At 47.5% G+C, this 11,841-nt stretch overlaps 2 protein-coding genes across 2 annotated transcripts in view; both read right to left on the bottom strand.

Annotated features, from left to right (window-relative positions):
- LOC139421752 (NLR family CARD domain-containing protein 3-like) overlaps positions 1 to 11,841 on the bottom strand; it is a 1,082,035-nt gene that overhangs the window by 369,120 nt on the left and 701,074 nt on the right. The gene's annotated exons all lie outside the window — the stretch shown is intronic.
- On the bottom strand, positions 178 to 11,525 carry LOC139422503 (enoyl-CoA delta isomerase 1, mitochondrial-like). Its single transcript, XM_071173663.1, has 7 exons — positions 11,408 to 11,525; positions 9,225 to 9,350; positions 5,933 to 6,060; positions 5,646 to 5,792; positions 5,063 to 5,184; positions 2,714 to 2,892; positions 178 to 507 (listed from the first exon to the last, which is right to left on the bottom strand). The coding sequence occupies exons 1-7, from the start codon at positions 11,448 to 11,450 to the stop codon at positions 341 to 343; spliced, it is 912 nt and encodes a 303-aa protein (XP_071029764.1). The 5' UTR covers positions 11,451 to 11,525; the 3' UTR covers positions 178 to 340.

Below are 11,841 nucleotides of genomic sequence, written 5' to 3'. Positions count from 1 at the left end.
TAGTGTGTCAACTGGCACCCTATTCCCTATATAGTGCACTACTTTTGACCAGGGCCTATAGGGCTAAAGACACTACTTTAGACCAGGGTCTATAGGGCTAAGGGCACTACTTTTTGACCAGGGCCTATAGGGCTAAGGGCACTACTTTTGACCAGGGTCTATAGGGCTAAGGGCACTACTTTAGACCAGGGTCTATAGGGCCAAGGGCACTACTTTTGACCAGAGCCTATAGGGGTAGTGCACTATACAGGGAATGGGGGAGCCGCTCGGGCCTCAGACTAGGCCTACCTATAGGGGTAGTGCACTATACAGGGAATGGGGGAGCCGTTCGGGCCCCAGACTAGGCCTTTCTACTCTTGAGCATCTCCAGGTACATGCGCAGGGACCTCTGGATGGAGTCTTTAGTGATGAAGCTCACAAAGTTGGTGATGTCAGCTTCCCTGTTGGACAGCAGCTTGTCAATGGTCTGTTTCCTCATCATGGACTTGGTGATCTGTCTGGCATGGTCTAGAGGGAGAGGAGAGGTGTTTATATACACACAGATCTATCTGTCTGTCTGTCTGTCTGGCATGGTCTAGAGGGAGAGGTGTTTATATACACACAGATCTGTCTGTCTGTCTGTCTGTCTGGCATGGTCTAGAGGGAGAGGTGTTTATATACACACAGATCTATCTGTCTGTCTGTCTGGCATGGTCTAGAGGGAGAGGAGTTTATATACACACAGATCTGTCTGTCTGTCTGGCATGGTCTAGAGGGAGAGGTGTTTATATACACACAGATCTGTCTGTCTGTCTGGCATGGTCTAGAGGGAGAGGAGTTTATATACACACAGATCTATCTGTCTGTCTGGCATGGTCTAGAGGGAGAGGAGAGGAGTTTATATACACACAGATCTGTCTGTCTGTCTGGCATGGTCTAGAGGGAGAGGAGTTTATATACACACAGATATATCTGTCTGTCTGGCATGGTCTAGAGGGAGAGGTGTTTATATACACACAGATCTGTCTGTCTGTCTGTCTGTCTGGCATGGTCTAGAGGGAGAGGAGTTTATATACACACAGATCTGTCTGTCTGTCTGGCATGGTCTAGAGGGAGAGGTGTTTATATACACACAGATCTGTCTGTCTGTCTGGCATGGTCTAGAGGGAGAGGAGTTTATATACACACAGATCTATCTGTCTGTCTGGCATGGTCTAGAGGGAGAGGAGAGGAGTTTATATACACACAGATCTGTCTGTCTGTCTGGCATGGTCTAGAGGGAGAGGAGTTTATATACACACAGATATATCTGTCTGTCTGGCATGGTCTAGAGGGAGAGGTGTTTATATACACACAGATATATCTGTCTGTCTGTCTGGCATGGTCTAGACGGAGAGGTGTTTATATACACACAGATCTATCTGTCTGTCTGTCTGGCATGGTCTAGAGGGAGAGGAGTTTATGTACACACAGATCTGTCTGTCTGTCTGGCATGGTCTAGAGGGAGAGGAGAGGAGTTTATATACACACAGATCTGTCTGTCTGTCTGGCATGGTCTAGAGGGAGAGGAGTTTATATACACACAGATATATCTGTCTGTCTGGCATGGTCTAGAGGGAGAGGTGTTTATATACACACAGATATATCTGTCTGTCTGTCTGGCATGGTCTAGACGGAGAGGTGTTTATATACACACAGATCTGTCTGTCTGTCTGGCATGGTCTAGAGGGAGAGGAGTTTATATACACACAGATCTGTCTGTCTGTCTGGCATGGTCTAGAGGGAGAGGAGTTTATGTACACACAGATCTGTCTGTCTGTCTGGCATGGTCTAGAGGGAGAGGTGTTTATATACACACAGATCTATCTGTCTGTCTGGCATGGTCTAGAGGGAGAGGAGTTTATATACACACAGATCTGTCTGTCTGTCTGTCTGGCATGGTCTAGAGGGAGAGGAGTTTATATACACACAGATCTGTCTGTCTGTCTGTCTGGCATGGTCTAGAGGGAGAGGAGTTTATATACACACAGATCTGTCTGTCTGTCTGTCTGGCATGGTCTAGAGGGAGAGGAGTTTATATACACACAGATCTGTCTGTCTGTCTGGCATGGTCTAGAGGGAGAGGAGTTTATATACACACAGATCTGTCTGTCTGTCTGGCATGGTCTAGAGGGAGAGGAGTTTATATACACACAGATCTGTCTGTCTGTCTGGCATGGTCTAGAGGGAGAGGAGTTTATATTCAGCACCAGACAACAGTTTGGACACCTACTCATTCAAGGGTTTCTCTTTATTTTTACTAGAGTGGCTACTTTGAAGAATCGAAAACTCTGACGAAGGACATGAGGCCAATACATATAGCAGTGACACCAGCATGAGAGCGAGAGAGCGAGAGTATTCTGACCTGGTACAGCCAGAGAGAGAGGAAGAGAGAGAGAGAGAGACAAACAGACAGACAGACAGACAGAGAGAGAGAGAGAGAGAGAGAGAGACAGAGAGAGAGACAGAGAGAGAGAGAGACAGACAGAGACAGAGACAGAGAGAGAGACAGAGAGAGAGACAGAGAGAGAGACAGAGAGAGAGACAGAGAGACAGACAGAGAGAGAGAGACAGACAGAGAGAGAGAGACAGACAGAGAGAGAGAGACAGACAGAGAGAGAGAGACAGACAGAGAGAGAGAGACAGACAGAGAGAGAGAGACAGACAGAGAGAGAGACAGAGAGAGTATTCTGACCTGGTACAGCCAGCCACTTGGACATGGTGTCCTGTGCAGTGGAGAGGACCTGGTCCTCAGGGACTAACTGGTCCACCAGGCCGATCTTCAGGGCATCAGGAGCGCTGTACAACAGACCCAGCTCCAACGACAGCTCTGCTGCCCGGTTACCAACCGTGTTCACCAGCGTGTCCTTAAACCTGGACCGCAACATGACCACAACATGACCACAACATGAACACAACACGACCACAACACGAAAACAACATGACCACAACATAAACACAACCACAACATGAACACAACATGACCACAACCACAACATGACCACAACACGACCACAACACGACCACAACACGAACACAACATGAACACGGCCACAACATGACCACAACACGACCACAACACGAACACAACACGACCACAACCACAACACGAACACAACATGAACACAACACGACCACAACCACAACCACAACATGACCACAACCACAACACGACCACAACAATACCACAACACGACCACAACAATACCACAACACGACCACAACCACAACATGACCACAACATGACCACAACATGAACACAACACGACCACAACATGAACACAACACGACCACAACATGACCACAACACGACCACAACATGAACACAACACGACCACAACATGAACACAACACAACCACAACATGACCACAACATGAACACAACACGACCACAACCACAACATGACCACAACACGACCACAACCACAACATGACCACAACACGAACACAACACGACCACAACATGAACACGACCACAACACGACCACAACACGACCACAACCACAACATGAACACGACCACAACACGACCACAACATGACCACAACCACAACATGACCACAACACAACCACAACCACAACATGACCACAACATAAACACGACCACAACATAAACACGACCACAACATAAACACGACCACAACATAAACACGACCACAACATAAACACGACCACAACATAAACACAACACGATCACAACACGACCACAACCACAACACGACCACAACATAAACACAACACGACCACAACATAAACACAACCACAAGACGACCACAACATAAACACAACCACAACCGCAACATGACCGCAACATGACCACAACACGACCACAACACGACCACAACCACAACATGACCACAACATAAACACAACCACAAGACGACCACAACATAAACACAACCACAACCGCAACACGACCACGACACGACCACGACACGACCACGACACGACCACGACACGACCACGACACGACCACAACATGACCACAACATGAACACAACACGACCACAACATGAACACAACACGACCACAACCACAACATGACCACAACCACAACACGACCACAACATGAACACAACACGACCACAACACGACCACAACATAAACACAACCACAACACGACCACAACACGACCACAACACGACCACAACCACAACCACAACCACAACCACAACCACATGACCACAACATGAACACGACCACAACACGACCACAACCACAACATGACCACAACACGACCACAACATAAACACGACCACAACATAAACACGACCACAACATAAACACGACCACAACATAAACACAACACGATCACAACACGACCACAACCACAACACGACCACAACATAAACACAACACGACCACAACATAAACACAACCACAACCGCAACATGACCGCAACATGACCACAACACGACCACAACACGACCACAACCACAACATGACCACAACATAAACACAACCACAAGACGACCACAACATAAACACAACCACAACATGACCACAACACGACCACAACACGACCACAACATGAACACAACCCGACCACAACATGAACACAACCCGACCACAACACGAACACAACACGACCACAACACGACCACAACACGACCACGACCACAACACGACCACAACACGACCACAACACGACCACAACACGACCACAACACGACCACAACACGACCACAACACGACCACAACACGACCACAACACGACCACAACACGACCACAACACGACAACAACGCGACCACGACCACAACACGACCACAACACGACCACAACACGACCACAACACGACCACAACACGACCACAACACGACCACAACATGACCGCAACATGACCGCAACATGACCGCAACATGACCGCAACACGACCACAACATGACCACAACACGACCACAACACGACCACAACATAAACACAACCACATTCAGCACCTCACACACTACAGTGACCATGAACCATCACAACCCTGAGCAGATTCAACACATCAACACTCAGTGTGTATTAGTGTGTGTGTGTATTAGTGTGTGTGTGCCTCACCAGAAGGGGGCTACGATGCCGAGCTGAGTCTCGTTGAGTCCGATGCTGTAGCGAGGATTATCAGCCATGATCCTATAGTCACATCCAATAGACATGAGACAGCCACCTGCTGGACTAGAGCCCTATAGACAGAGAGACAGACAGAGGTGATTATCAGTCATGATCCTATAGTCACATCCTATAGACATGAGACAGCCACCTGCTGGACTAGAGCCCTATAGACAGAGAGACAGACAGAGGTGATTATCAGTCATGATCCTATAGTCACATCCTATAGACATGAGACAGCCACCTGCTGGACTAGAGCCCTATAGACAGAGAGACAGACAGAGGTGATTATCAGTCATGATCCTATAGTCACATCCTATAGACAGAGAGACAGAGAGACAGAGAGGTGATTATCAGTCATGATCCTATAGTCACATCCAATAGACAGGGAGACAGAAGGAGGTGATTATCAGTCATGATCCTATAGTCACATCCAATAGACAGCCACCTGCTGGATAGGAGCCCTATATATAGATAAACACATGGGACCAACAGACAGAGACACAGACAGAGAAGTCTGGGTGTGCTGACTCACGTTGATGGCAGCTATGGTGGCCATGTTGGATCCGTAGAGTTTGAGCCACATCTCCTGAACAGCCTTCCAGAACTCTCCACAGCGCTCCGGACTTTTCCCATACATCTCCATGATGTCTAGCCCCGCAGAGAACACCTTGGAGAGGGTCTGGGACACCACACACACACACACGGGGGGAGTTATAGTGTGTATCATGGTTTTGTGACAGGACGTGTGTGTGTGTGTGTGTGTGTGTGTGTGTGTGTGTGCGTGCGTGCGTGCATGCGTGCGTGTGTGTGTGTACTGACCGAGGTGATGATCAGACCTCTACAACTCTTATCCATCTCTAGTTTCTCCAGATTGATACAGAACTCAGTGAGGAAGTCCAGACTCAGACTGTTGACAGGGGGGCTCTGCATCCTCAACACAGCTACACCTAGAGAGGGAGGAGGAGGGGGAGAGGGAGGAGGAGGAGAGGGATGAGGAGGGGGAGAGGGATGAGGAGGAGGAGAGGGATGAGGTAAGGGAGGAGGAGGAGGAGAGGGATGAGGGGGAGAGGGATGATATGGAGGAGAGGGATGAGGAGAGGGAGAGGGAGGAGGAGAGGGAGAGGGAGGAGGAGAGGCAGGAGGGGGAGAGGGAGGGGGAGATGTAGGAGGAGGAGGATGGGGAGGAGGAGAGGGAGAGGGAGGAGGATGAGAGGGATGAGGAGGATGAGAGGGATGAGGAGGGGGAGAGGGATGAGAGGGGGAGGAGAGGAGGGGGAGAGGGATGAGAGGAGGGGGAGACAACCAATGGCAGCCTAATCCCTGTGGTGAAAACCGTAACCCGTCGTCCAGGTCTGACCCGGTAGATCGTCATTGTAAATAAGAATTTGTTCTTAAAACTGGACTTAGCTAGTTAAATAAAGGCCCTATAACAACTAAATATATAGGGCTGTGGTTAAAATAGTACACTATATAGGGAAGAGGGCCCTATAACAACTAAATATATAGGGATGTGGTTAAAATAGTACACTATATAGGGAAGAGGGCCCTATAACAACTAAATATATAGGGCTGTGGTTAAAATAGTACACTATATAGGGAAGAGGGCCCTATAACAAATAATGAAAAACGATTACAATTGTTGCCCGATTCCATTTAGTTTTTCCAGGTTTCTGTTTTTTCACTCTCAAAATCACATTTGTTTGATAGAAGAAAAAACAACACAATTGGAAGTCCACACCAACGCTGAAACCACATCAGGAGACCATTTATGAGGTCCGGGGAAAATCTGAGACATTTAGATTTTTTGGGTGTAGTTACAACAATATATCAGTTCAGTGATGTCCTAAATTCCACACCCCTGGTCTTCCAGGTCGGTTAAATCAAAACCATGAAGTACTGGAGACCTCCAGGACCAGGACTGTCTACCCTGATGTAAACAGTACCAGAGACCTCCAGGACCAGGACTGTCTACCCTGATGTAAACAGTACCTGAGACCTCAAGACCAGGGCTGTCTACCCTGATGTAAACAGTACCTGAGACCTCCAGGACCAGGACTGTCTACCCTGATGTAAACAGTACCTGAGACCTCCAGGACCAGGGCTGTCTACCCTGATGTAAACAGTACCTGAGACCTCCAGGACCAGGACTGTCTACCCTGATGTAAACAGTACCAGAGACCTCCAGGACCAGGACTGTCTACCCTGATGTAAACAGTACCTGAGACCTCCAGGACCAGGGCTGTCTACCCTGATGTAAACAGTACCTGAGACCTCCAGGACCAGGACTGTCTACCCTGATGTAAACAGTACCTGAGACCTCCAGGACCAGGGCTGTCTACCCTGATGTAAACAGTACCTGAGACCTCCAGGACCAGGACTGTCTACCCTGATGTAAACAGTACCTGAGACCTCCAGGACTGTCTACCCTGATGTAAACAGTACCTGAGACCTCCAGGACCAGGGCTGTCTACCCTGATGTAAACAGTACCTCCAGGACCAGGACTGTCTACCCTGATGTAAACAGTACCTGAGACCTCCAGGACCAGGGCTGTCTACCCTGATGTAAACAGTACCTGAGACCTCCAGGACCAGGGCTGTCTACCCTGATGTAAACAGTACCTGAGACCTCCAGGACTGTCTACCCTGATGTAAACAGTACCGGAGACCTCCAGGACCAGGGCTGTCTACCCTGATGTAAACAGTACCTCCAGGACCAGGGCTGTCTACCCTGATGTAAACAGTACCTGAGACCTCCAGAACTGTCTACCCTGATGTAAACAGTACCTCCAGGACCAGGGCTGTCTACCCTGATGTAAACAGTACCTGAGACCTCAAGGACTGTCTACCCTGATGTAAACAGTACCTGAGACCTCCAGGACCAGGGCTGTCTACCCTGATGTAAACAGTACCTGTTAACACCAGGACTGTCTACCCTGATGTAAACAGTACCTGAGACCTCCAGGACCAGGGCTGTCTACCCTGATATAAACAGTACCTGAGACCTCCAGGACCAGGGCTGTCTACCCTGATGTAAACAGTACCTGAGACCTCCAGGACCAGGGCTGTCTACCCTGATGTAAACAGTACCTGAGACATCCAGGACTGTCTACCCTGATGTAAACAGTACTTCCAGGACCAGGGCTGTCTACCCTGATGTAAACAGTACCTGAGACCTCCAGGACCAGGGCTGTCTACCCTGATGTAAACAGTACCTCCAGGACCAGGACTGTCTACCCTGATGTAAACAGTACCTGAGACCTCCAGGACCAGGGCTGTCTACCCTGATGTAAACAGTACCTGAGACCTCCAGGACCAGGGCTGTCTACCCTGATGTAAACAGTACCTGAGACCTCCAGGAATGTCTACCCTGATGTAAACAGTACCTCCAGGACCAGGGCTGTCTACCCTGATGTAAACAGTACCTGAGACCTCCAGGACTGTCTACCCTGATGTAAACAGTACCTCCAGGACCAGGGCTGTCTACCCTGATGTAAACAGTACCTGAGACCTCCAGGACCAGGACTGTCTACCCTGATGTAAACAGTACCTGAGACCTCCAGGACCATGACTGCCTACCCTGATGTAAACAGTACCTGTTGTATCCAGGACCAGGACTGTCTACCCTGATGTAAACAGTACCTGTTGTCTCCAGGACCAGGACTGTCTACCCTGATGTAAACAGTACCTGAGACCTCCAGGACTATCTACCCTGATGTAAACAGTACCTGAGACCTCCAGGACTGTCTACCCTGATGTAAACAGTACCTGAGACCTCCAGGACCAGGACTGTCTACCCTGATGTAAACAGTACCTGAGACCTCCAGGACTATCTACCCTGATGTAAACAGTACCTGAGACCTCCAGGACTATCTACCCTGATGTAAACAGTACCTGAGACCTCCAGGACTGTCTACCCTGATGTAAACAGTACCTGAGACCTCCAGGACCAGGACTGCCTACCCTGATGTAAACAGTACCTGTTGTATCCAGGACCAGGACTGTCTACCTTGATGTAAACAGTACCTGTTGTCTCCAGGACCAGGACTGTCTACCCTGATGTAGGGGACAGGGTGCCATTTGGGACAGGTAAAGAAGCTGTGCAGGGGTTTACCTGTACTGTTGTCCAGGTCCACCTTGATCTTAGGTGAGGTAGAGTTGTTTCTCTGCTGCAGAGAGAAGCACGGCGATACACACTCTCTCCCATGTCTACTGTGGATGGACAACTGGGACAACACACCTGCCGAAGAACAATATAATAAAACAATAGAAAATAACATAATATAACAATAGAATAAATTAACTTAATAATATAATAAAACAATATAATATAACAATATAATAAAACAATATAATAATGAGGGGGTGGAATAATCAAATCAAATGTATTTATATAGCCATTCGTACATCAGCTGATATCTCAAAGTGCTGTACAGAAACCCAGCCTAAAACCCCAAACAGCAAGCAATGCAGGTGTAGAAGCACGGTGGCTAGGAAAAACTCCCTAGAAAGGCCAGAACCTAGGAAGAAACCTAGAGAGGAACCAGGCTATGTGATATCAGGGTTACATCAGGGTAGACATTCCTGGAGGAACCAGAATAATGATAGTTGACATCGTCACTGAAACCACGTGACCTTGTATTATAAGACCATGGCTGTGTCTGAAACAGAGCCCTATTCACTATATACAGTGAGTTCCACAAGGATTGGGTCAGTGTCATGTTGTTGGAGCCCTATTCACTATATACAGTGAGTTCCACAAGCATTGGGTCAGTGTCATGTTGTTGGAGCCCTATTCACTATATACAGTGAGTTCCACAAGCATTGGGTCAGTGTCATGTTGTTGGAGCCCTATTCACTATATACAGTGAGTTCCACAAGCATTGGGTCAGTGACATGTTGTTGGAGCCCTATTCACTATATACAGTGAGTTCCACAAGCATTGGGTCAGTGTCATGTTGGAGCCCTATTCACTATATACAGTGAGTTCCACAAGCACTGGGTCAGTGTCATGTTGTTGGAGCCCTATTCACTATATACAGTGAGTTCCACAAGGATTGGGTCAGTGTCATGTTGTTGGAGCCCTAGTCACTATATACAGTGAGTTCCACAAGCATTGGGTCAGTGTCATGTTGTTGGAGCCCTAGTCACTATATACAGTGAGTTCCACAAGCATTGGGTCAGTGTCATGTTGGAGCCCTATTCACTATATACAGTGAGTTCCACAAGGATTGGGTCAGTGTCATGTTGCTGGAGCCCTAGTCACTATATACAGTGAGTTCCACAAGCATTGGGTCAGTGTCATGTTGTTGGAGCCCTAGTCACTATATACAGTGAGTTCCACAAGCATTGGGTCAGTGTCATGTTGTTGGAGCCCTAGTCACTATATACAGTGAGATCCACAAGCATTGGGTCAGTGTCATGTTGTTGTGGCCCTATTCACTATATACAGTGAGATCCACAAGCATTGGGTCAGTGTCATGTTGTTCTGGCTCTGTACTCCAGCACTTTGAAATGGTACAAGGACTATGAGGTTAAAGGTCAGACTGTCAGCTTTAATTTGAGGGTATTTTCATCCATATCAGGTGAACCATTTAGATACTACAGCACTTCTTGTACTTAGTCCTCCCATTTTAGGGGACCAGAAGTATTGGGACAAATTCACTTATGTCAATTAAAGAAGTACAAATTATTTGGTCCCATATTCACAGGCAGTGACTACATCAAGCTTGTGACTCTATAAACTGGTTGGTTGCATTTGCTGTTTGTTTTGGTTGTTTCAGATTATTTGGTGCCCAATAGAAATGAATGGTAAATAATGTAGTGTCATTTTGGAGTCACTTTTATTGTAAATAAGAATAGATTGTTTCTGAACACTTATACATTAAAATGTGGATGCTACCATGATTATGAATAATGATGAATGAATCGTGAATAAATGATGAGTGAGAAAGTTACAGACACACCCCCAAGACATGTTTTCACAATTACAATAACAGCTACGATATATTAGCTAGTTGATATAGTTAGCTACTTGATAGATCCCAGAAAGCCCACGCAAACTGACAATGTGACATTACGCGACATAAGGACAGACACAAGCGTCCTGTGAACTTTGCTCTAGTTTCTGAAAGACCAGGGAAGGGGAGGCTAGCTAGCTAGCTAGCTAACTACTTAGCCATGCAATCTAACCACTGATATTCTTGATTGTTCTCGAAATGGGCCATCAAAACTCCGGAGAAATAGCTATTAAACTCTTCCTGTTGTACTTACTCAATGTCAGGTAAGTTCACATACCTGAAAACCCGAATTTGGCGGAATTTCTCAACACATTTGCCATCTCGACTCGTCAAGTTGACACAAACAGGGCACACACTGCGGCTGGGCTGCTCTGCCCTGGAGGAGGAAATTACAGAGGAGGCGGGGCCAACATATCAGTATTGGCATCTGATTGGATTTGAAAGCCGTGACTGTAGGTGTTTTGTGGGTGTTTAAAAAGTGATTCACCCTATCAGACTGCCGGACTATCAACCACACTGGGCAACTCGTTTAACGAGGCCCGGTGCCCAGGGTGAGGAGTTTCCTATTTTTTAAACGATTCCATTGTTCTTTAAAAATCTTTAACTAACTCGGGGTATCGGGCCATGCAAAACGAACTCACCCACTGACAAAGTGGGGGTTGCTTGACAGGGATTGGTTTACAGGCTACTTCCAGGGTCAAGGACTGAAGA

Source organism: Oncorhynchus clarkii, chromosome 12 (assembly GCF_045791955.1).
Source record: "Oncorhynchus clarkii lewisi isolate Uvic-CL-2024 chromosome 12, UVic_Ocla_1.0, whole genome shotgun sequence".
NCBI lineage: Eukaryota > Metazoa > Chordata > Actinopteri > Salmoniformes > Salmonidae > Oncorhynchus > Oncorhynchus clarkii.
The sequence above is the reverse complement of the archived record's forward strand: the minus strand, read 5'-3'. Positions and strand labels throughout refer to the sequence as shown.